This window comes from Carcharodon carcharias, chromosome 19 (genome assembly GCF_017639515.1).
Source record: "Carcharodon carcharias isolate sCarCar2 chromosome 19, sCarCar2.pri, whole genome shotgun sequence".
NCBI lineage: Eukaryota > Metazoa > Chordata > Chondrichthyes > Lamniformes > Lamnidae > Carcharodon > Carcharodon carcharias.
This window is the reverse complement of record NC_054485.1, coordinates 73,797,648-73,823,335: the sequence shown is the minus strand read 5'-3', so window position 1 is coordinate 73,823,335 and position 25,688 is coordinate 73,797,648. Positions and strand designations below refer to the sequence as shown.

Here is a 25,688-nt window from a genome sequence, read left to right as displayed (position 1 = left end):
GCAGACAACTTGGCTACTTTTTTTCCTCTGCCCAGACCCCCATCTTCCCAGGTACTTCTACCCTGAGAGTATGTGTTTAGTAGAAAAAGCATTCTGGAGAATTGTTAATTCAATGAAAATCTTGAACCGTCTCCCCTTGTTTTCAAAACTTATTTGAAGAAAACACACTGGGCAGGAAGTGCTAGAAACTAAGGAAAATATTGCTTCAGTGTAGCTGATTGAAAGGTTCTGGTTTATCCTGGGAAATTAGAAACACTGCACTCGCTCAGACTGCACATCCCAAATTCAGCTATCAGCCACAGCACTGGGCAAAACTATCAAATCCAAGCCCAGGCTTTTGGGAAAGGCCAAGACCGTCAGGTAAAATCTTTAAAGAAGACATTAAAAGCCATTTCAATAAATGTGTCTCCAGGCATGGAAGCCAATTTGCTCTGGTGCTGGATTAAAAATCCAGAGATTGAGAATTCAAATCCAACCACAGAAAGTTATATACATAGAATTACAGTGCAGAAACAGGCCATTCAGCCCAATTGGCCCATTCTGGTGTTTATGCTTCACACAAGTCTCCTCTCACCCCTCTTTCACCTTGTCAGCATATCCTTCTGTTCCTTTCTCCCTCATGTGCTTATCTCGATTGCCCTACAAGGCACCTATGCTGTCCATCTCAATCGCTCCAAGTTGCAAATTTAATGTATAACAAAATTGAAATTTGTTGAAGAGAAGCAAAATAAAAGATGAAAACTTGAGATTGTCCTAAAAACCCAAATATTGTCCTTCAGGGAAGGGAACCTGCTACAACTGCCTGGTCTGGTCTACATGTGACTCCAGCCCCACACAACATGGTTGACTCTGAATTACCCTCTGAAGTGGTCCAGCAAACAATGATAAACAATCACTACAAAGTCCAATAATAAGGGGAAAATCAGATAGATCTGGACAATCCTGACATTGTGTCAGAATAAGATTAAGGTGACCTCAGCCCAGTGAAATCTATAAAGGCTCTCTTACCAAGGTCTAAGGACAAGTACCCAAGTGAGGAGAGCTGCTCCACAGACTGGTCAAGTAGCAGTGATACTCACTGAATTATATCAATCTGGAAACATCCCAGACTGTTCCGTCACCATCCCTGGGTATGTCGCATCTCACTGGCAGGTGGGGAAGTCTCAATATTGACTCCATGGAGTCTCATGGCTTCAGGTCAAACAAGCTGAAGGAAAACTACCTCTCCCCTCCCAACTGATGAATGAGTACTTCACCATATTAATCATCATTGGGGAAGTAGACTAAGGGCAGATCCCAAAACTAGGTATCCATGAGGTGCAGTGAGCCATCAGCAGCAGCAGGATTGTATTCCAACACAATCTCATAGCCTGGCACAGCCCTCATTCCATGATTATCATCAAACCAACAGATATATGTCAGTAGCAGCATTGGGTATACTATAGAGTCCAGGTTTGAACCTAGTGAGCATACTAGTGAGGGGAATGGAACATAAAAGGGATGTTTTGCTACAGTTGTACAGGATATGGTAGAGAGCACATCTGGAGTACTGTGTACATGCAGGCTATACACCAAGAGTAGCAGGTAATAAACAGAGCTAAAGAGCGCTGTGACCAACAGATCAGAAAAAAGCTCTGTAGTCCTCTTGCATCTTGTGAAGAATTGTGGACAACTAGTCAAGTAACAGGAGAAGGCAGCTCCATGAACGCCTCCATTCTCACTCACCTTGGAGCCCGGCACACGATTGCAAGGCACAATGCTAAAGTGTCTTCAGGCAAAAATATCAAACTCGGGCTCCTCCTGAGGTGGTGGGAGAATTCCCCTCCAGACTACTCAAATCCTTTCTACTGTTAGATAAAACGTATAAACATACAAATTAGGAGCATGAGTAGGCCACTCGGCCCCTTGAGCCTCCTCTGTCATTCAATAAGATCATGGCTGATATAATTGTGGCCTCAATTGCACTCTCCTTAGCTGCTCTACCCTTTGACTCCCTTGTCAGTTAAAAATCAATCTAACTCAGTCTTAAAAATATTCATTCACAGATCTCTGGGGAAGAGAGATCCACAGAGTTACGACCTACTGAGTGTTACAACCCTCTGAGAGAAAAAAATTCTCCTTATCTCAGTTTTAAATGGGAGACCCCCAATTTTTAAATTGTATCCCCTAATTCTAGTCTCTCCCACAAGGGGAATCAGCTTTTCCACATCCACCTGTCAAGTGCCCTCAGGATCTTATAGATTTCAATAAGATTACCTCTCATTCTTCTAAACGCCAATGGATACAGCCCCAACTTGTCCAACCTTTCCTCATAGGATAAGCCCCTCATCCCAGAAATCAGTCGAATGAACATTCTCTGAAATGCATCTAATCTAATTCAATTATGTCCTTTCATAAATAAAGAGACCAAAACTGTACACAGTACACCAGATGTGGTCTCTCCAAAACCTGTACAACTGTAGCAAAATAGCCTAACTGTATATTCCATTCTCCTTTCAATAAACAACAACATTCAATATGGTTTCCTAATCACTTGCTGTATCTGCATACTAACTTTTTGTGATTCATGTACCAGGACACCCAGATCTCTCTGTGCCTCAGAGTTCTGCAATTTCTCTCAATTTAAATAATATGCTGCTTTTTTATTCTTCTTGCCATAGCGGACAAGTTCACATTTTCCTACATTATACTCCATCTTCGAGATTTTTGCTCATTGAATTAACCTATTTCCCTTTGAAGACTCCTTATGTCCTCTTTACAAGTTACTTTCCTACCTACCTTAGAGTCATCCACAAATTTAGCAACCATACATTCGTTCCCATTATCCAAATCATTACTATAGATTGTAAACAGTTGAGGCCCCAGCACTGATCCCTGTGGCACTCCACTTTTTAGATCTTGCCAACCTGAAAATGATCCATTTATTCCCAATCTCTGCTCCTATTCGCTAACCAAAATGCTAACCATGCTGACGTTACCCCCTATACCATGAGCCCTTACTTTGTGTTGTAACCTTTGATGTGGCACCTTGTCAAATGTCTTCTGGAAATCTAAGTACAGCACATTCACAGGTTCCCCTTTATCCACATTGCTAGTTCCTTCCTCAAAGTCGTCTAATAAATTAGTTAAACATGATTTCCCATTGACAAAACTATGTTGATTCGGCCTGATTGCGTTGAGATTTTCTAAATGTCCCGCTATAAGCTCCCTAATAATAGATTCCAGAACTTTCCCCATGACTGATGTTAAGTTAACTGGCCTGTAAATTCCAGCTTACTGTCTTCCTCCTACTTGAATAGAGTATTTTCCAATCTGATGGCATTTTTCCAGAATCGAGGGAATTTTGGAAAATTAGAACCAATGCATCTACTATTTCAGCATCTGCTGAGAAGACTCAAGTCAGGAGTGTGTTATGAATGCAAAGTTTGTCGGATTGTTATGTTTTATGCCATCCTCATGTTTTAAGTTAAAACAGAACAACCTGGAAAAGGACGGGGGGGGGGGTTGGGTTGGGTGGGTTTGGTAGGATATTGTATGACTCTGCCCAGCAACAAGCCAGGTGGCTTGGTTACCGTGGGAACAGGTTGGGATTTGCTGAGGAAGATACACAGTTATCACACCTGAAAACAAAGGCAAGAGCAGCTGGAGCTGACTGGACAGATGTTCTGTCTCCGAGAATTGGGACAGAAGGAAAGAAAGAGAGAGCGAGAGAGACAGGTCTCACAGAGATACCAAGGACTGCAGCCAGTGCGGTCAGCAGAGAGGAGAAGGTGTCCTTTCCGTGGGCTGTCAGGCAGAATGGTTCTTTTTATTCATTCATGGCATGTGGGCATCGCTGGCTGGGCCAGCATTTATTGCCCATCCCTAACTGCCCTTGAGAAGGTGGTGGTGAGCTGCCTTCTTGAACCGCTGCAGTCCATGTGGTGTAGGTACACCCACTGTGCTGTTAGGGAGGGAGTTCCAGGATTTTGACCCAGCGACAGTGAAGGTACGGTGATATATTTCCAAGTCAGGATGGTGAGTGGCTTAGAGGGGAACTTCCAGATGGTGGTGTTCCCATGTGGCTGCTGCCCTTGACCTTTTAGACTGTAGTGGTCATGAGTTTGGAAGGTGCTGCCTAAGGCGTCTTGGTGTGTTCCTGAGGTGGAGGGGGGAGCCTCTGGTCAAAGAGACTCATCCCAAGGCAATCTAGAATCCGGAAGATTCATCATGGCATGGGTAGGGCTGGAAGCACTGGAAGGGGCCTCAGCGTTGACAGTCGGTTTGGAACTTCTCTGGAAACTCAGTAAAATGCCCTTTGACAGTCACTCAAAGTTACGATTCAGCAAGATGGGAAAAAGCGAACCCATTGGAAGCTGAGGGTCATATGGATGGGTTTCTGTAAAAACTCTACGTTCTGATAACTGCAGAGTCAAAGTATAACTGTGGCGTGGGGTGTTCAGTTGTGCTAACAGTGGGATATCTTTTCTGTAGTTTAGTGTGGTAGATGCCGACATGGTATTGTTTAGTCAGTTGCTTTTGGCTGGTTTCTTAGAGTAAAAGTCTTAACATTTGAAATTGTATTAGGCAATGCCTTTAAACTGTCTATTTTAAAAGTTATTAGTCTCTATGGGGCTCGTAAATATACCTCAGTCACCACCACTGAAAAACAGGTTATCTGGTCATTGTCACATTGCTGTTTGTGCGAGCTTGCTGTGTGCACATTGGCTGCTACGTTTACTACATTATAACAGTGACCACACTTCAACAGAAATTCATTTCTGTAAAATGCTTTGGGAGATCTGGTGGTCATGAAAGGCTCTTCATAAATGCAAGTCTTGCTATTTTTCTTTTCCGAGGCGGTTACAGAGATTGGGGGGGGTAGGAGGTCTTGGAGGGATTTGAAAAGACAGGAAACATCCAGATCCCAACACACAGACAGAACTGGCCATTCACAGTCCACAGGATAATAACCAGCTCCCAACACACACACACAGAACTCAACAATAGGGAATCAGTAAGAATCCTCAGACACTCTGCACCTCCCAGATAATTACACATCACCTTCTCATATTCAGTAATGACCCATCAACAAAACTCAGCCTGTAAATCAGAAGGGAAATGCTTCCAATAAACACTCAATATCCAACACACAGCTCCAGTCAAACAGTTCAGCACAAAGCACCCAGTAAACAGCTCTCTCAGCTGGATCTTCTCACACAGCATAAGGGGCATTTCCACACCTGATTCCCCACAGGATAGTCAGACTGCCTGAACATTAGTGTGGATATTATGGGATGTAATTATTATAAATTCTGTTCCTTCACTCACCATCTCCTCACTTGGTTTTCAGTCCCTACAGGAAGTGAACCAGTTGTGGAAGAGGAAGAGGAGGGAATGGACAGAATGGGTGGGCTCTCTGATTGACATCTCTCACAGCCAATCCAAATATTTCTGGAAGAACATGAGTTTCCTGAAGCTTGGGGAACTGACCAGTGAAATGGAGGTGACTTTGAGCAGCAGATCAGGTGGGGATTTAAACTTGTCATTGTCCCATCAGAATAAAACCTCACTTATTGCAGCTGCTGTCTCAGTTCCCCCGGTAAATGTTTGACAGAGATTTCTAGTGTGAGAATAGCATTTCTTCATCCTCTGAGGCCTTCAAACTGACAACATCTGTGTGGGATGTGTAGCCTCCGATGTTTGACAGATCAGAAGAGGAAGACCCACAGCATCCAAGACAGCGATGACGTGCAGTGGTGGGATCAGCACCTTCACAGGAGAGAGAGAGACAGGACAGAGGGACTGGGTAATTTACTCCCGTTGGTATCCTCCTTGTCCCTCGCTATCTCTCCTTCCACTTTCCTACCTCTGCGTTCTCTTCCTCCCCCTTCTGCACTTTCATTCTCTTGCACTCTCCTCGCTCTTTTGCTCACCCTAACAGAGATAGGGAGGGGCTAGGCCTTGGTGGGATTTGAAAACAAGCTCAAAAACCTAACTAAAACTAACACTGAGCTTTCTTGGGAGGAGTGGGTTATTCCTCCAGTTTTATTCCTGACAGACAGTTAGAACTGTGCATAAACAATAGAACTTTCAGAGTAAATGAAAGCAGAATGGTTAATCAGCATTACTGATTGAAGACAATCCCATAAGATGTCCATTTCAGCTGACACCAGGGACTTTACCACCTTTCACAGCTTCAGGAACCGAGACACAAAGACAACACTGACACCTGCAGCTTTAACTAGTTACCACTTTAAATCAAATCAAACTTTCAGGCTGCCAATTTACAAGGGGAAAAGCATTCTATACACAGTCTTGGGACATAACCCCTTAGAAGCTGAATCGAAAACAACAGAAATATTATAAGCTATTGTCAGCCATTAGTTGGCACTCTCATCTCTGAGTCAGAAGGTTGTGGGTTCAAGTCTCACTCCAGAGGTATGAGTACTCAATGCAGCACTCCTTCAGTTCTGCACTGTCAGAGGTACCATCTTTCAGATGAGTTAAACCAAGGCGCCGTCTGCCCTCTCAGCTGAATGTAAAATACCCCATGACAATAGGTTGTAGAAGAGCAGGGGAATTATCCCTAATGTCCTCACCTGTCTGGATCCTGTGATCATCATCACATAAACACATGATCTGGTCATTATCATATTGCTGGAACTGGAAATTATAAACCCAGTAATGGAGAAAGTATACCAGCCCACAGTGACATTGACATTGTATTGTGTACAGGACTCTTACTGTAGGCTGAGTGTTTCAGTGAATAGTAACACACCATGCTGATAAATCAGGTAATTTGGGTTTAGCTAAAAAAATGTGAATTTATTGAGAGTTATGCAGAAGATTAATAAAGCAATAACACTTTTAACTTACACCAAACTTTGAAACAACCAAAATAACAAAGCATTTGAAAACAACTCAAGATCTTTCCCAGAACATGAAATAAATCTTGGAAGAGTGTAAGGTGAACATATCACACCGTTATTACATTGAGGTATGATGGGATGTGGGAACTCAGGTCTGTAGAGACTCACACCCACTCACTCACCATACTCAGGATAGTAGTCCTCCCAGATAGGAGTGTACAAACATTCCCCATGGTATTAGTCAAACACTTGTCACCTGAAGAGGATCTGTCTATAATTCACATCACCAACTAAAGCAGGGCCCGATTCTACCCCATACCCACTCCTGAGAGCTGGCTCGCTTTACTAACACACACACACACATCTAATTCCCACATTCTGCCCTTTGATCCTCCATTCACCACAATGCTTCTGTAGCTGTCAATCTGGTTCAATCACTCCCTCACCTCCACCTTCTACATCCTTGTTCCCAAAATTACCATCACTTTCTTCCTTCCTGGTCGATGTCCCTACTTCTCAAGTCCATGGGGTGAAGATTTGAGTGTATCTGGTACACAACTGGTTTAGCCATCCATCACCAGATCTGACAGTGCCACATCAAGCACTAGTGGTCCTGCTTTCCTCTGCCAAAACTGCTCATTACTCCAGGACCATCTGAAGAGAAAAGATAACCCACAACTTCTCCTCCCCAAAACCAACTGTGTCCTTATGGAAATTATGTTCCAGCTGTACAGAGCTCTGTTTAGACCCTATCTGGAGAACTGAGTTCAGTTCTGGGTACCGCGCGTCAGGAAGGATATATTGGCCTTGGAGGGAGTGCAGCGTAGATTCATTAAAATGTTCCTGGGCTCAAAGGGTTAAATTATGAAGACAGGTTACGCAAACTGAGCTTGCATTCACTTAAATGTGGAAAATTATGGGGTAATCTTATTGAGGTGTTTAAGATGATTAAACGAGTTGATAGAGTAGTTAGAGAGAAATGATTCCTCTGGTGGGAAAGTCCAGAACAAGGTGGCATAGCATTAAAATTCGAGCTGGGCTGTTCAGGGGCGATGTCAACAAACACTTCTTCACAAAAAGGGGACTGGAAATCTCGAACTCTCTCCCCACAAAAATCTGGGAGTCAATTTAAAATTTCAAAACTGAGATTGATAGGTTTATTGTTAGATAAGGGATTAAGTGTTACAGAGCCAAGGCAGGTAGATAGAGTTCAGATACGGATCAGCCATGGTCTAATTTAATGGCGTAACAGGCTCAAGGGATTACTCCGGTTCCTACATTCCTTAAATTCCTCTCCATTGCCCTTTCCACTCTCATCTCCAACAACAATTAGTTGGGTCATGAGGACTCAAAACGTCAACTCTTTTCTTCTCCGCCGATGCTGCCAGACCTGCTGAGTTTTTCCAGGTAATTCTGTTTTTGTTAACAATTAGTCAGTATCATCCTCTTCAACCTCCAGCTGAGCTTCTGACCCCACAACCCTCTCCATCGCAAAGATCACCTCCTCTCTTCTCTATAACCTCACCCATTAACAACAACCCCAACTCAACATTTGTCCATCTGCTGTTGAAATTCTCATCCATGCTGTTGTTGCTTCTAGACTAGACTAGACCATTCCAATGCTCTCCTGTCCAGCTTCCCATCTTCCACCCTCCATAAACTTCAGGTCAGCTAAAGCTCTGCGCTCTCTATCCTCACATACCTATCACCCCAGTGCTCGCTGACCTGCACTGGTTCCCAGATCCCCAGTGCCTCCAATTTAAAATTCTCATGCTCCAGTACAAATTGCTCCAGGGCCTCACCCCATCCCTATCCCTGTCACCTCTAGCCCCATCTCCCTCCAAGGTCTCCGCACTCCTCCAATTCTGGTCTTGAGTACATCTGCCTTCTTTCACTTCACCATTGACGATTGTGTCTTCAGCCATCCAAGCTCCATGCTCATGAATTCCCTCCTTAAACATCTTAGTCCCTCTCCCCTCTTTTAGGATCCTCCTTAAATCCCACCTCTTTGACCATATTTTTGGTCATCCCCTCCTAATATCTCCTTCTTAGATTCAATATTAATTTTTATCTGATTATTTCTCTATGAAACACATTGGGATGTTTGACTATATTAAAGGTTCTGGATAAAAGCAATAAATTGTTGTTGAAGGGTTGATGCCCTCTTTCCATCTCACTTTCCCTCCGGTCCTCAAGGTACTGACCTGGAGTACAGACTGTGGACATTGATTGGCCTCTAGTGCTCTGTTTGAGTGGCCATTCAGCATGTGTAGACCCAGACAGTGAATGTTGTGAGACAATGGAGATTGTCACAGCCAAGACACATCCTGCCCTCCTCCTGACTTCCCAGCTGGGGTCACCGATGAGGAACGGGATTCCTGGCTGATTCTCCCCCTCCATAGACCAGAGATGCTGAGGCTAATTGAAGTCCCTCCATTACTACCCCAGGCTCCTCTCCCAGGTGCTTGTGCTGGTAGATCAGAAGCTGAAGCCTTTCTAACCACTGAGTATCTGATTGCCTTCTTGGTCAGAGTGAGAGTCAGTGAGTGACTTGTACCTGATGCTGCACTGAGAGGATGCTGAGTTTATACAGGAGCTTCTATACTGTTGTTTATATTGTTGTTCTATATTGTTGTCTTCTTTTGGTGATGTTTGGTGATCTGGTCAAATTGGCCTTCTTGAAACGATTGGACTGATGGTGGGAGAGCTTCGAGCAGACACTGCTGAGACAGACAATGATTTGGAATGACAGCTCCCCTGTGTGAACACTGGAGGGTAAACAACACAGACATCTCTCAGTGGAATGCAGGTGACCCGGCTCCAAGTCCGTGTGGAGCCATCAGTGTATGGTAAGAGAGGAGGAGTAGGTGAAACAATCCTATCACACATCACACTGGTAGGGTTTGTCTCCTATGTGGGTTTGCTGATGTTCCAGGAGGTCCGACAACATGTGAAGGCTTTATTACAGAACTCATACCAATAGGGTTTCTCCCCTGTGTGAATGCGTTGATGGACCAGGAAATATGCTGAAAGCCTTGTCATCCACCTCACACCTGAATGGTTTCTCGCCTGTGTGAATCCACTGGTGCTTTAGGACATTGAAAACCTTTAGTTAAAACTTTGTTACAAACATTTTATTTGAAAACTTTTTCTCCTGTGTAAATCCTTTGATGTCAAACACATCACAAAATCCTGACAACAAACCTCACACTTGGAAGGGTTTCTCACATATGGGATTCTCTGGTGGAGCAGGAGTTTTGTTGACCTCGAGAATGGTTTGTTGTGCACCTCATTGGTGAATGCGTTGGTGCCTGCGGAGGTTCGATAACTGTGAGAATGATCTGTCACACTGCTCGCATGTGAATGGTTTCTCCCCTGTGTGACTGCGTTGGTGTTCAATGAGGATTGATGACTTTGAGAAGGATTTGTTGCACACCTCACACCTGAAGGGTTTCTCCCCTGTGTGTACTCTCTGGTGTATAAGAAGATCAGATGATTGGGTGAAAGCTTTCTCACAAACCTCACACCTGAATGGTTTCTCCCCTGTGTGAATGCGTTTGTGTTTCCTGAGGTTTGAAGACTTTGAGAATGATTTGTGACACACCTCACACGTGAATGGTTTCTCCCCTGTGTGAATGCGTCGGTGTACGAGGAGAGTCGATGAGATGGAGAATGATTTGTTGCACACTTCACAGGTGTATGGTTTCTCCCCGGTGTGAATGTATTGGTGTTCGAGGAGAGTCGTTGACCACGAGAATGATTTGTTGCATAACCCGCACGTGAATGGCTTCTCCCCTGTGTGAATGTGTTGGTGTTGGAGGAGGTTTGATGACTTTGAGAATGATCTGTTACACACCTCACATTTGAAGGGTTTCTCGCCTGTGTGAATCCTCTGGTGCATCAGGAGATCAGAGGAGCAGGTGAAAGCCTTCTCACAAACCTCACACCTGAATGGTTTCTCCCCTGTGTGAATCCGCTGGTGTGTCCTGAGCTTTCCTGACTGTGAGAATGATTTGTCACACATTTCGCACTTGTACGGTTTCTCCCCTGTGTGAATGCGCCGGTGTACACGGAGAATCGATGGGTATGAGAATGATTTGTTGCACACTTCACACGTGTAAGGCTTCTCCCCGGTGTGAATGTATTGGTGTTCAAGGAGGGTTGTTTTACGCGAAAATGATTTCTTGCAAATCCCGCACGTGAATGGTTTCTCCCCTGTGTGAGTACGTTGGTGGTTGAGCAGTGCCCATGACATTGAGAACGATTTGTTGCATACCTTGCACATGAACGGTTTTTTGCCAGTGTGAATATATTGGTGTACCCGGAGGTGTGATGAGTTAGAGAATGATTTGTCACACACTTCGCACCTGAATGGCTTCTCCCCTGTGTGACTGCGTTGGTGCACATGGAGGGCCGATGACTGTGAGAATGATTTGTTGCACACCTCACACGTGAATGGTTTCTCCCCTGTGTGACTGCGTTGGTGCACGAGAAGGCTCCATGACTTGGAGAACGATTTGTCACACACCTCACATCTGAATAGTTTCCCTCCTGTGTGAATCCTCTGGTGTGTCAGGAGGCTCGAAGACATCACAAAAGCTTTGACACAAAACTCGCACGTGGATCACTTCCCATCCATGTTGCTGTCCTTGTTTTAACAGTTCTACAATAGATGAACCCTCTTTTGGCAGTGCATGTGAGTCTGTGGATCCCCCTCACATACCTCACACTTGAACAGCCTCTCGCCTGTAGGAATGAGTCAGTGATTCATAAGGCTCGATAAATGATTGAAGCTCTCATCACACTTGGGGCTGCTCACACTTCTTCCCAGCCTCACCCTGACCGATCGCCCACAGCTGAACCTTTGGAAAGGTTGCTTATGATGGAAGGTTCCACACCACTGACCAGTTTCAGATCTGATGATTTGTCAAAGCTCCCCTGACCCGACTGATTTCCAGATGATGGTTTTACTGCCCAACCTTTTCTGTGTTGAGCAATGCTGTGAAGGGACTGGATGTCTTCCCACAGTTGTGTAGTTGTTCCTTGGGTGATGGTCAGGATCTATCTGTGGTGTGTATCTCTCTGTATTCTCTGGTGTAGTACGATGCAATCCTTCTGTAAAACAGGAAAAGGAAACATGATTTCCTCCAACTCCCTCTCCTCCTTTGCTGAAGGGGCTGACTCCTCAGTTAGAGACTGTTCCACAGTGAGTGCCAGTCTGCTATTCCCCTGTGTGGGGGATCAGATACAAGTCCTTTCTTTTTCCTCACTTGACTGTCACACTCTCTCTGTTTCCAGCAGAGACACTGGATAGTGACCAGGAGCAGACAACGTGGCTACTTTCTTTCCTCCGTCCAGACCCCCATCTTGCCAGGTACCGTGAGGACAATGGAAAAGACAGTCGAGCGTAGTGTAAAATGGGCTATCAATTTACTGTGAGCTCGAGTCATGCTGGTGTAGACCTGTTTTACCCTGACAATATATGTTTAATATAAAAAACACTCAGGACAAATGCTAATTCAATGGAGATTTTGAAATTCCGCACCTTGTTTTCCAAAATTATTTGGAGAAAACACACTGGGCAGAAAGTGCTAGAAGCTAAGGAAAATATTGCTTCAGTGTAGCTGATTGAAGGGTTCTGGTTTATCCTGGGAAATTAGATACACTGCACTCGCTCAGACTGCACATCCCCAATTCAGCTATCAGCCACAGCACTGGGTAAAACTATCAAATTCAAGCCCAAGCTTTTGGGAAAGGCCGAGGCCTTCAGGTAAAATCTTTAAAGAAGGCATTAAAAGACATTTCAATAAAAGTGTCTCCAGGTATGGCAGTCAAATTGCTCTAGTCCTGGATTAACAATCCAGTGATTGAGAATTACAGTGCAGAAACAGATCATTCGGCCCAATCGGTCCAGGCTGGTGTTTATGCTTCACACAAGCCTCCTCTCACCCCTCTTCACCTCACCCTCTCAGTATATCCTTCTATTCTTTTCTCCCTCATGTGCTTATCTAGTTTCCCCTTAAAGGCATCTATGCTGTTCACCTCAACCGCTCCATGTTGTGAAACAGAATTTAATAAATTTTGGAATTTGTGGAATAGAATCAAAGTAAAAACATGAAAACTTTCAGGTTGTCCTAAAAACCCAAATATTGTCCTTCAGGGAAGGGAACCTGCTACAACTGCCTGGTCTGGCCTACATGTAACTCCAGTCCCACACAACATGGTTGACTCTGAACTGCCCTCTGAAGTGGCCAAGCAAACAATGATAAACCATCACTACAAAGTCCAATAATAAGAGGAAAATCAGATAGATCTGGACAATCCTGGCATTGTGTCAGAATAAGATTAAGGTCTTCTCAGCCCAGTGAAATCTGTAAAGTCTCTCTTACCAAGGTCTAAGGACAAGTACCCAAGTGAGGAGAGCTGCCCCACAGACTGGTCAAGTAGCAGTGATACTGACTGAATTGTATCTATCTGGAAACATCCCAGACTCCTCCGTCACCATCCCTGGGTATGTCCCATCCCACTGGCAGGTGGGGAAGTCTCAATATTAACTCCATGGAGTCTCATGGCTTCAGGTCAAAGAAGTTCAAGGAAAACTACTACTCCCCTCCCAACTGATGAATGAGTACTTCACCATGTTAATCATCATTAGGGAAGCAGACTAAGGGCAGATCCCAAAACTGGGTATCCATGTGGTGCAGTGAGCCATCAGCAGCAGCAGGATTGTATTCCACCACAATCTCATAGTCCAGCACAGCCCTCATTCCATGATTATCATCAAACCAGTAGACATGTCAGGAGCAGCACTGACTCCCTCTCTGCCACTTGCCTCTCTGCTCACTGCCTCCTCTCAATCTGGGCTGAGATCAGAAACTACCCTCAGCCCCACACCCACCCCCCACCCCGTCCATGCAGGGAGGGGGACTGCAGCCTGAAGGTGCATCCTTCAGTGCTCCTCAAGTTTGAACTAATGTGCAGCTATTCCTACCCTGCTCTGCTGCCAGTTATAGGTTATAACCTATCTCCACTTACAATAAGTCTGCCCCTCACTGGGAGACTGCTTCACAGCGAGAATCAGCAGGATAGTGAACTATGAGGGGAATCACACTGCTCCAACTGAACGCCTGGTCACTTTCTGACCTTTTACACAACAATAAACAACAACAACTTGCATTTATTTAGCACCTTTAAAACAGTTCAATGTCCCAAGCTGCTTTGCAAGACTGGACAAAATTTTCAAGCTTGCTGTGTGCCTATTGGCTGCCACGTTTCATACATAACAACAATGACCACACTTCAAAAGCACTTCATTGGCTGTAAAGTGCTTTGGGACATTTGGTGGTTGTGAAAGGCTCTATATAAATGCAAGTCTTTCTTTTTTCTAGGCTCTATATAAATGCAAGTCTTTCTTTTTTCTTTACTGATGAGGTTTTAGAGATGGGGTGGTGGGAGGTCTTGGAGGGATTTGAAAAGACGGGAAACATCCAGATCCCAACACACAGACAGAACTGACCATTCACTGTCCACAGGATAATAATCAGCTCCCAACACACACACAGACCTCAACAATAGGAAATCAGTAAGAATCCTCAGACACTCTGCACCTCCCAGATAATTACACCTCACCTTCTCATATTCAGTAATGACCCATCAACAAAACTCAGCCTGTAAATCAGAAGGGAAATGCTTCCAATAAACACACTCAATATCCAACACACAGCTCCAGTCAAACAGTTCAGCACAAAGCACCCAGTAAACAGCTCTCTCAGCTGGATCTTCTCACACAGCATAAGGGGCATTTCCACACCTGATTCCCCATGTGATAGTCAGACTGCGTGAACATTAGTGTAGATATTATGGGATGTAATTATTATAAATTCTCTTCCTTCACTCACCATCTCCTCACTTGGTTTTCAGTCCCTACAGGAAGTGAACCAGCTGTGGAAGAGGAAGAGGAGCGAATGGGCAGAGTGGGTGGGCTCTCTGATTGACGTCTCTCACAGCCAATCCAAATATTTCTGGAGCAACATGAGTTTCCTGAACAAAAATAAAAATACCTGGAAAAACTCAGCAGGTATGGCAGCATCTGCAGAGAGGAACACAGTTAATGTTTCAAGTCCTCATGATTCTTCAACTGAACTAAGTAAAAATAGAAGAGAGGTGAAATATAAGCTGGTTTAAGGGGGGGTGGGACAGGTAAAGCTGGATAGAGGGCCAGTGATAGGTGGAGATAGCCAAAAGATGTCATAGACAAAAGGACAAAGAGGTGTTGAAGATGGTGATATTATCTAAGGAATGTGCTAATTAAGGGTAGAAATCTGGATAGGCAAGGTACAGATAGCTTTAATGGGGGTGGGGTGAAGGAATTGAAAAAGGCTAAAAGGTAGAGATAAAACAATGGATGGAAATACATTTAAAAATAATGGAAATAGGTGGGAAAAGAAAAATCTATATTTGCTTTTATCTATGAGTTTCCTGAAGCTTGGGAAAGTGACCGGTGAAATGGAGGTGACTTTGAGCTGCAGATCAGGTGGGGATTTAAACTTGTCATTGTCCCATCTGAATAAAACCTCACTTATTTCAGCTGCTGTCTCAGTTCCCACGGTAAACAATTGACAGAGATTTCTAGTGTGGGAATAGCATTCTTCATCCTCGGAGGCTTTCAAACTGACAACATCAGTGTGGGATGTGTAGCCTTGGATGTGTTTGACAGAAGACCAGAAGAGGAACACCCACAGCATACAAGGCAGTGATGATGTGCAATGGTGGGATCAGCACATGCACAGGGGAGAGCTGCACAGGGGAGTGAGACACAGGAGGGAGGAGCACAGGAGAGCGAACAAAAGGAAGAAACGACTGACTCTGTGGCTTGGAGATTGTCTCTGTGACGGGGGAAGTGACTGAGTCAGATACTGACTCTCTGATTGGGGTAGTGACTTGGGAAGTGATCCCTTACTCCACACCAGATGTCCCTGCCGGCCTCTTCCTGGTGCCATACCGCTTGCCTGACCCCTCGCTCTGACCCTCACCTCACGTCTGACCCCATGTCCCCCTTTCTGGGATCTGGGAGGTGACAACAGGAGAGGACTTTGGAGTGGAAAGTTAGGTCGTAGATTGGGTGATAGTTGGTGAGGAGTTTAGAGTTCAGGTTTTTTGAGGAGAGGGGTGAAAACAGCAGATTTAAAGGAGAAAGGAACAACATCAGGAGGGAGAACCAAGAACAATATCGGCTAACATGGGGACCAGGAAGGGAAGTTGGGTGATCAGCAGTTTAATGAGAATAGGGTCGAGGGAACAGGAGGTGGGTCTCATGGACAAGATGAGCTCAGAGGGGGCATGAGGGGAGATAGGAGAGAAACTAGAGAAAGATGTGAGTTCAGGGCTAGGGCAGGGGGAGCATTAATGGAAGTTTGTCCAGGCAGGCTAATGGAAGGGAGGGAAGTGGCAGAGGCAGCTGATGGGATTGTTTCAATCTTATTTCCCTGAGCAGTGAGGTCAATAAACAGGGAGCAAAAATTTAAAGTAATTGCTGGAAGGATTGGAGAGGTGTTGAGGAATAATTTTTTCATCCAGAGGGCGGTGAGGGTCTGGAACTCACTGTCTGAAAGAGGCAGAAACTCTTCACAAAGACAACACTGACAGCTGAAGCTCTAACTAGTTACCACTCTAAATCAAATCAAACTTTCAGGCTGCCAGTTTACAGGGGGAAAAGCATTCTGTACACAGCCTTGAGACTTAGCCCCTTAGAAACTGAATCTAATACAATTTAGCACTCTCAACTCTGAGTCAGAAGGTTGTGGGTTCAAGTCTCACTCCAGAGACTTGAGCGCTGAGGCTGACACATTGCTGTTTGTGAGAGCAGATGAATTATGAGATCACAAATTTAAAACACTACACTTCTAAAAGCACTCTATTGGCTGTAAAGTACTTTTGGATGCCCTGAGATTGTGAAAGTTGATATATAAAAGCAGTTCTTTCTCTCAGAGAAATGTTACACTTCCTGTGAACTGGAAATTATAAACCCATTGATGGAGAAAGTATAGCAGCCCATAGTGACATTGACCAATATATTGTGTACATGACTCTTATTGTAGGCTCCTGAGTGTTTCAGTGAATAGGAACACACTACCCTGACAAATCAGATTGTTTGAGTTCAACTAAAAGTGAATTTGAGAGTTATAAATCAATACAGAAGATTGATAAAATTACAGGCACACAATATTCAGCTTGCACCAAACTTTGAATCAGCCAAAGTAACAAAGCATTTGAAAATGACTCAAGATCTTTCCCAGAACATGAAATGAATCTTGGAAGAGTATAAGGTGAACACATCACATCGCTGAGGGAACTCACAAACTCTGAGGAAGACAGTATAGAACTTTAAAAGGGCGTAGACAAGTTGATGGAATGGGCAGGTAGCTGACAGATGAAGTTCAATGCGGTGAAGTGCGAGGTGATTCATTTTGGTTGGAAGAACATGGAGAGACAGTGTATATTAAGGGGTACAATTCTTAAGGGTATGCAGGAGCAGATAGACCTGGAAGTATGCATGCATAGATCATTGAAGGTGGCAGGACAGGTGGAAAGAGCAGTTAATAATGTATACAGTATCCTGGGCTTTATTAATAGGGGCATAGACTACAAGAGCGGGGAGACTATGCTGAGCTTGTATAAGATACCAGTTAGACCTCAGCTGGAGTATTGTGTACAGTTCTGAGCACCACATCATAAGAAGGATGTGAACACATTGGAGGGAATGAGAAGAGGTTTACAAGAATGATTCCAAGGATGAGAAACTTCAGTTATGGAGATATATTGGAGAGGTTGGGACTGTTCTCATTGGAGAGGAGAAGACTAAGAGGAGATTTTATAAAGGTGTCCAAAATCATGAGGGGACTGGATAGAGTAGATAGGTAGAAACTGTTCCCGCTTCTCAAAGGATTGAGAATGAGGGCACAGATTTTAAATGATCTGCAAAAGAAGCAAATGTGACGTGAGAAAATACTTTTTCACACAGCGAGTGGTTTGAGTCTGGAATGCACTGCCCAGAAGTATGGTGGAGGCAGGTTCAATTGAGGCATTAGATGATTATTTGAATAGAAACCAAGGTGCGAGAGTATGAGGAAAAGGCAGGGGAAAGGCACAAAGTGATGATGCTCATTTGGAGAGCAGGTGCAGACACGATGGGCTGAATGGCCAACTTTTGCACCATAACAATTCCGAGATTCTGTGAACTCCTTCTGTTGGAGATGGAGGCCATTCAGCCCATCATGTCTGCACCTGCTTTCCAAATGAGTATCATGACTTTGTGCCTTTGTCCTGTTTTTCCTCATACCCTTGCACATGAACTTGGCTCTGACTGCACTTCCCAGATCAACCATCACTTTCATCAGTATTCAGGACTGAATACTGGTTGCAGAGTGAGATACACTCAGGGACTCCTGCACTACCTGCCTTCCTGACATCTTCCCTGAAAACCCTAGCTCGAATTTTAATGTCTGGCTCTGCTGTACATGGGGCACAAAGAAGACAGGAAGTGCAATAATGAGAGGAGATTTGATCGTTAGAGGAATAGACAAACATTTCTGCAGCTGCAGATGAGAATCCATGATGGTATGTTTCATCCCTGATGCCGGGGTCAAGGATGTCACTGAACAGCTGCAGAGCACCCTGAGGCGGGAAGGTGAACAGCCAGGGGTCATGGTCCATACTGGTACCAATGACACAGGTAGAAAGAGGGATTTGGACCTGCAGTTAGAATCTACGGAGCTTGATAGGAAATCAACAAACTGGACCTCAAATTTCCACAGCTATAAATAGTAAAATGGTGGTAAAAGGAGGAGTGTGATCAATTCGGGAGCAAAAGGGGATTTCTGCAGGAGGCATGGCTGAGGTATTAAATAAATACTTTGCATCTGTCTTTACCAAGGAAGAAGCTGCTGCCCAGGTCATGGAGAAAGAGAAGGTAGTTGAGACACTTGAAGGATTGAAAATTGATAAGGAGGAGGTTTTGGATAGGATGGCTGTACTGAAGTCGATAAGACACAGGATCGGATGAGATGCATCCAAGGATACTAAGGGAAGTGAGAGTGGAAATTGCAGAGGCACTGGCCATAATTTTCCAATCTTCCTTAGACTCAGGGTGGAGCCAGACGACTGGGGAAATGCAAATGTTACACCCTTGTTCAAAAAGGTGTAAAGGCCAGCAATAGGCCTGTCAGTTTAACCTCAGTGGCGGGGAAACCTCTAGAAACGATAATTCAAGGCAAAGTTAATGATCTCCTGGGCAAATGCGGGTTGATTAAGGAAAGGCAGGGCAAATAAACCTGCGATCTCTACCAACAGAAGGACAAAGGCAGCAGACACACGGGAACACTACCACCTGCAAGTTCCGTTCCAAGCCACTCACCATCCTGACTTTTGGAACTATATTGCCATTCCTTCACCTTCGCTGGGTCAAAATCCTGGAACTCTCTCCCTAACAGCACTGTGGGTATTTCTACAACACATAGACCACAGCGGTTCATGAAGGCAGCTCACCACCATCTTCTCAAGGCTATTTAGGGATGGGCAATAAATACTGGCTTGCCAGCGATGCCCACATCCCACGAACAAATATAAAGAATATATTAAGGGAAAATCACATTTAACTAACTAACCTGAGTTTTTGATCAGGAAAAATATGTTTAACTAAGTTGCTTGAGTTTTTGATGAAGTAACAGAGTGTTGATGAGGATAATGCTGTTGATATCATGTACATGGACTTCCAAAAGGCATTTGATAAAGTGCTGCACAACAGACTTGTGAGCAAATTACAGCTCATGGAATAAAAGGGACAATGCAATAAAAGCAACATGGATGCAAAACTGGCTGAGTGACAGGGAACAGAGTAATGGTTAATGGATGTTTTTCAGACTGGAGGAAGGTTTGTAGTTGAGTTCCCCAGGGGTCAGTGTTAGGACCCCAGCTCTTCCTGATAAATATTAATGACAAAGACCTTGGTTTACAGGGCACAAAATCAAAATTTACAGATGAGACAGGACTTGAAAGTATTGTGAACTGTGAGGAGGATGGTGTTGAACTTCAGAAGGACATAGACAGGTTGGTAGAATAGGCGGACAAATGGGAGATGAATTTAATGCTGACAAGTATGACGTGATTTATTTTGGTAAGAACAGAAAGAGACAATATAAAAAAAAGGGTTCAATTCTAAAAGGGGATGCAGGAGCAGAGGGACCTGGGGGTACATGTGCATAAATCATTGAAGGTGGCAGGACAGGTTGAGAGCACGTTAATGAAGCATATGATATCCTGGGCATTATCAATAGGGGCATAAAGTACAAAAGCAAGGAAGTTATGTTAAAACTGTATGAAACACTGATTCAGGCTCAACTGGAGTATTGTGTCCAGTTCTGGGCACCACACTTTAGGAAGGATATGAAGGCATTAGACAGAGTGCAGAAAAGATTCACAAGAATGATTCCATCGATGAGGAAATTCAGTTACATAAAAAGATTAGAGAATTTGGGACTGTTCTCCTTGGAGATAAGAAGATTGAGAGGGGATTTGAAATAAGTATTCAAAACCATGAGGGGTCTGGACAGAACAGATAGGTGAAAACTGTTCCCATGCGTGGAAGGATTGAGAGCCAGTGGGCACAAATTTAAAGTAATTGACAAAGTAATGGAGACATGAGGATAAACTTTTCACACAGCGAGTGGTTAGGATCTCCAATAAACTGCCCAAGAGTGTGGTAGAGGCAGATTCAATCGAGGCTTTCAAGAGTGAGTTATATGTGTCACAACTCACTGGGAATAGTGTGCCGCAATATCAAGTCCCCCTACTCCCCGAGGCACGATAAATGTGAAAAAGTTCAATCAACCCACCTAATTGTTTAATTTAGGTTTTAGGTTAACAGAATACGAGCACCAGGTTTGTAAACTAAATAAGTACATAACTGTTCATTGAACAAATTGTTTTTAACCATTGGCAAAAGAAAGAAATATGAACTGCTAATTTCTATCTCGATAACATAAAGTCTACCCCTTCTTAAATCCCTATACACACCTATACAAGACCATAAGACGCACAAAAACATGGATTTTTAAGAATGGCACCAAATCTGGAGCACAGGATTTGATGGTTTGATTTTGATCGACATCTTCCAAATTCCTTTCAGTTCTTTGTTGATGGCACAAGGTGGTCTTTCAGCACTTTCAGTCTTTAGTCACTGGTTCAGCACTTGCCTTTCAATGTCTTTAACAGTAATTTTCCCCTTTGCCTCTCGACAGGGGTTTTCAGGGAAAGAGCAGATTATAGATTTATGAGGAGAAAAAGCCAGCTTGCTATTATTGTGGAATTACTAGAATCTTATACACACAGGAGAGAGAGTTGTAGGTATTTTTCCTTTCAGGCTAGGAGCTATTCTGCTGCACTGCTTTCATACAAACCCTGGTCACCTGGTAAGGAGCCAATTAAAATGTTGTTGCCAGGCAGTTCCCCATTACACCAGACTCCTCCTCGGCACCATCTTGTCTTTCACAGCACATTCTGTTCCAGGACAGCAGCATTGTATACATCCCTCACACTGTCCCAGCAGACATGTCCTTCAACCTGCAGCCATTGTAATTTTGATCCACAGTCCAACAGAAATAAAACGATATGTTTTTCACATGCCTCTACCCTTAAAAGAGATGAAACGCCATTTCAAAAATGTGTTTCATCACAAGGTATGTGACACATGGACAATAAAACATGAGACTTACTTCCATTCAACCTTCCTTCCCCTTATATAATCTTATACAATCTTCAGCATTTCTTACCCCTTTAATTTATTTTAGTATTTACACCCGTGACAATGCATCTTTGCCGGCAATTTGAACAATCTTTACAGTGAATGATTGAAACAACAGACTCCATCTAAACAGTCTCGCATTTTGAGTTTTAAACTTTTCAGTGAATGCCAGTGGATTATGGTCAATGTAGATTAGTGTTTCTTTGTTATCGCATTAGACATAAACTTCAAAGTGTTGAAGAAACAACAACAATGCTAGTGTATCTTTTTCTACTGTAGACTACCTCCTCTGATATTGATTTAGTTTCTTGGAAAAGTACCCCACCGGCTTCTCTATCCTTAATTTATCATCTTGTAGGAGGACTGCACCTGCACCCAAGTCACTGGCATCAACCGCTGTTTTAAAAGGTTGGAAAAATCAGGGGCGGCCAACACAGGTTCATTTATTAAGATTGCCTTCAGCTTTTCAAAGGCTGCTTAGCACTCTGCTGACTATTCCACTTTTACCTGTTCTCTTATTGGTGAGAGGTACAGCTATTGTGCTGAAGTTAGGCACAAATTTCCTATAAAACCCACACATTCCCAAAAACCTCATGATTTCTCATTTAGTTTTAGGATTAGGGAATTTTATTAGAGCATTCACTTTTGCTGTTCTTGGCAACACCTGCCCTTGTCCTAAGTTGTGATCTAGGTAAGTTACCCTTGCTTTTGCAACTTTGCTTTTGGTCAGATTTATGATTAAGCCAGCCAACTGCAATTGCTTAAACAGGTCCTCTAATTGCATTACATGTTCTTCCCATGTGTTACTATATATTACGATATCGTCTAAATAAACCACACAGTTATGTACTTCAGCTATGACCTGATTCATAAGTCTCTGGAATATAGCTGGGGTGTTTTTAAACCCAAATGGTATAACTCGACATTGATACAATGGACTTGGTGTAACAAAGGCGGATATTTCTTTAGCCCTTGATGTTAATGGCACTTGCCAGTAACCCTTCAATAGATCAATTTTAGAAAGTAATGGGGCACTGCCAGTCCTATCAATGCAATCTTCTAACAAGGAATTAGGTACGAATCTGTCCTTGTTACTGCATTCACTTTCCTGTAGTCTATACAAAATCTAGTGGATCCATCCGGCTTATGGACCAACAATACCAGTGAACTCCAGCTGCTTCGGCTGGACTCAATCAATTGATTTTCCAGCATATATTGGATCTCTGTTTCTACCTAAGCTTGTTTCTTGGGGCTCAGCCAATAAGGATGTTATTTTATTGGCACTGAGTCTCCTACTTTCACATCATGTCCAGCCAACGTAGTACATCCAGGTGTATCCCTACAAATTCCCTTACACTTCCTCAGTAACCTTTTTAAATCTTCCCGTGGTCCTTCCTCTAAATATGAGAACACAGTATCTAACTGTCCTAGTATTTTCGTATTGGCTGGTCAAATTGTAGGAGCTTCGCTCTGTGCACTGTTTACTTCTCCCTCTACCTTACTTTTACTGTCTCTGTCATCCTCCATTACACCTACCACCTGGCACACTTGCTCTTTCTGATCATCTTCCCTGCGATGATATTGCTTCAGCATGTTTGTGTGACATAACCGTTTCATAGTCCTACACTCAGGAGTATCTATCAGCTAAGTTACTTTACTAACTCTCCCAACTACCTTGTAGGGGCCACCAAATTTTGCTTTCAGGGGTTTACCTTAAAAAAGGTAATAAAACCAACACTTCGTCTCCTGCTTGGAATGTTCTAGTTGTAGCACGTTTGTCTGCCCATTCTTTCATTTTTGCTTAGGAAATTTTAAATGCTCTAGCACTATTTTACATGCTCCTGTGAGTCTTTCTAGAAACATGGACACGTAATCCAACATGGAGGATTTGTCTTTCCGCTTTAGGAACTTTTCCTTAATCACTTTTAATGGACCTCTTATTTCATGACGATAGATCAATTTAAATGAGAACCTCTGGTAGCAAATAGTAAGAAATGTAATCCTTTGTCCCAATCCTTTGGGTATTCATGGCAATAGGTATTAATCATGGTTTTGAGAGTCTAAAGCTCTCTGTGTCTGTGGATGATAGGCGGTAGACTTTAATTGTTTAATACTCAAAATGCTGATAATGCCCTGGAAAATTTTAGACATGAAGCTAGAACCTTGGTCAGATTGTATTTCAATCAGTAGGCCATAACGAATGAAAAACTGAGTTAACTTTTCCACTACCACCTTAGCTGTAACTGTCCTTAAAGGAATAGCTTCTGGAAATCGAGTCGTCATATCCATGATTGTAAGGGTATACTGATGTCCTGCTTTTGTTTTGGGTAATGGTCCTACACAATCTACAAATACCTGACTGAATGGTTCTTCAAAAAGTGCTATGGGTATTAAAGGTGTTGGTTTGATTACATGTTGAGGTTTACCTACTACCTGACATATATAACACGTTATACAAAATTGCACTACATCCTTATGAAGTCTTGGCCAGGTAAAATGCCTGTTTATCGATGCTTGAGTTTTCCATATTTCTACATGTCCTGTCATAGGAATTTCATGTGCTACTCGCAGTATCTCCTTATGATATTTGGGCTGTACCACTATCTGATGAACAACCATCCATTCCTCATCGGCAAAATTGTGAGGGTGTCTCCATTTCCTCATCAGAACTCTGCTTTTAATGTAATCGCACTCTAGAACTCCTTCAGCCTCAGCTTCACTGTGAGCAGACTGTGCTAACTTGTTTAACTCTGGATATGCTTTCTGAGCCTCAATTACTGAAGACATGCCAAACACTTCCTTTGAATTATCCTCATTATTAAAGAAGGTTTCGGCTACTTTAACATCTGCTCGTGGTATTACATTGACCTCTGGTGATGGACTTTGTTTAACTATTGCTCTGGTCACCACACACAATGGAAAAATACCAGGAACTTGTCGTGCAACTGCTCCGTCTCTTTAACCTCTCTCTGACTTTCCGTAATCATGGGCGAAGCTATAACCTTCACTCCTGCCAGATCACTCCCCAGGAGTAAATCAACTCCATCCACTGGTAATTTCTTAACCACTCCTACAACTACCGATCCAGACAACAGATCACACTCCAATTGCATTTTGTACAATGGAACTGGGATATACTCTCTACTTATCCCATTTACCTATACTTTAGCTTCCATTGAACTCTCTGGAGGGAAAACTAAGTCCTTCTCCAGCAAAAGAGTTTGAGTAGTTCCTGTGTCCCTCGATATAATTATGGGTTTAGCTGCATCATTTGATGAAAAAGGGATTATCTTTCTTTTCGACAAAAACCCTTTACATCTCTCATCTACCTTATTCACTTCACCTGCAATCACAACAGTGGTTACCTCCAGTCCCTTATTTGTAGTTAAACCTACACTTTGATCCATCGCATTTTCTTTTTGAGTTCCCTTTTTGGACTCACTCTTGTGAACTTCAATAAGTCCCATGGGCTTCCCTCGCAACTTCCAGCGAATGTGTCCCACTTTATTACAATGGAAACACTTAGAGTTTCACCTCCACCCTCAGTACCTTCCTTCTTGGATCTGGGGAGGAGGTCTCAAGGTATTCCCAGCTATCCATTCTTTACCCTGGCTACTTGCCTTCCTTTCACTCTCCCACTTTCTATCCTTTTCAAATTTATGGAGGTGATGGAAAAAAGGTTAAGTTTTATGTATCAGCTCATAATCGTCAGCCATTACTGCTGTCTGGCAGTTACAATCCTTTGGTCTTCCACATGGGTTCTCATTACAGAAGGTCAGGAGTTTTTAAATTTTTCCAAGAGAACGGTCTCTCTGAGAACTTCATAGGTAGTTTCAACTCCTGATGCCTATATCCACCTGTCAAAACTACTTTGCTTAATCTTTTTAAATTCAAAGCAAGTTTGCCCAGTCTCTTTCCTTAAATTTCAAAACTTATGTCTGTATGTTTCAGGGACCAACTAGATGCACTCAAAATGGCCTTTTTCACCACATCATATTCCCCAGCAACCTTCTCTGACTAAATTTCCTGTGCTGTACCTG

The 25,688-nt window shown here is 43.3% G+C and overlaps 1 protein-coding gene across 1 annotated transcript in view; it reads right to left on the bottom strand.

The window, feature by feature from the left end:
- The window catches only part of LOC121291937 (zinc finger protein 91-like), a 299,051-nt gene that overhangs the window by 3,929 nt on the left and 269,434 nt on the right, over nucleotides 1-25,688 (bottom strand). Inside the window, exon 2 of the mRNA XM_041213621.1 lies at nucleotides 10,153-11,966. Coding sequence (XP_041069555.1) covers nucleotides 10,153-11,442 — 1,290 coding nt within the window. The 5' untranslated portion in view covers nucleotides 11,443-11,966. The remainder of the gene's footprint in view (nucleotides 1-10,152; nucleotides 11,967-25,688) is intronic.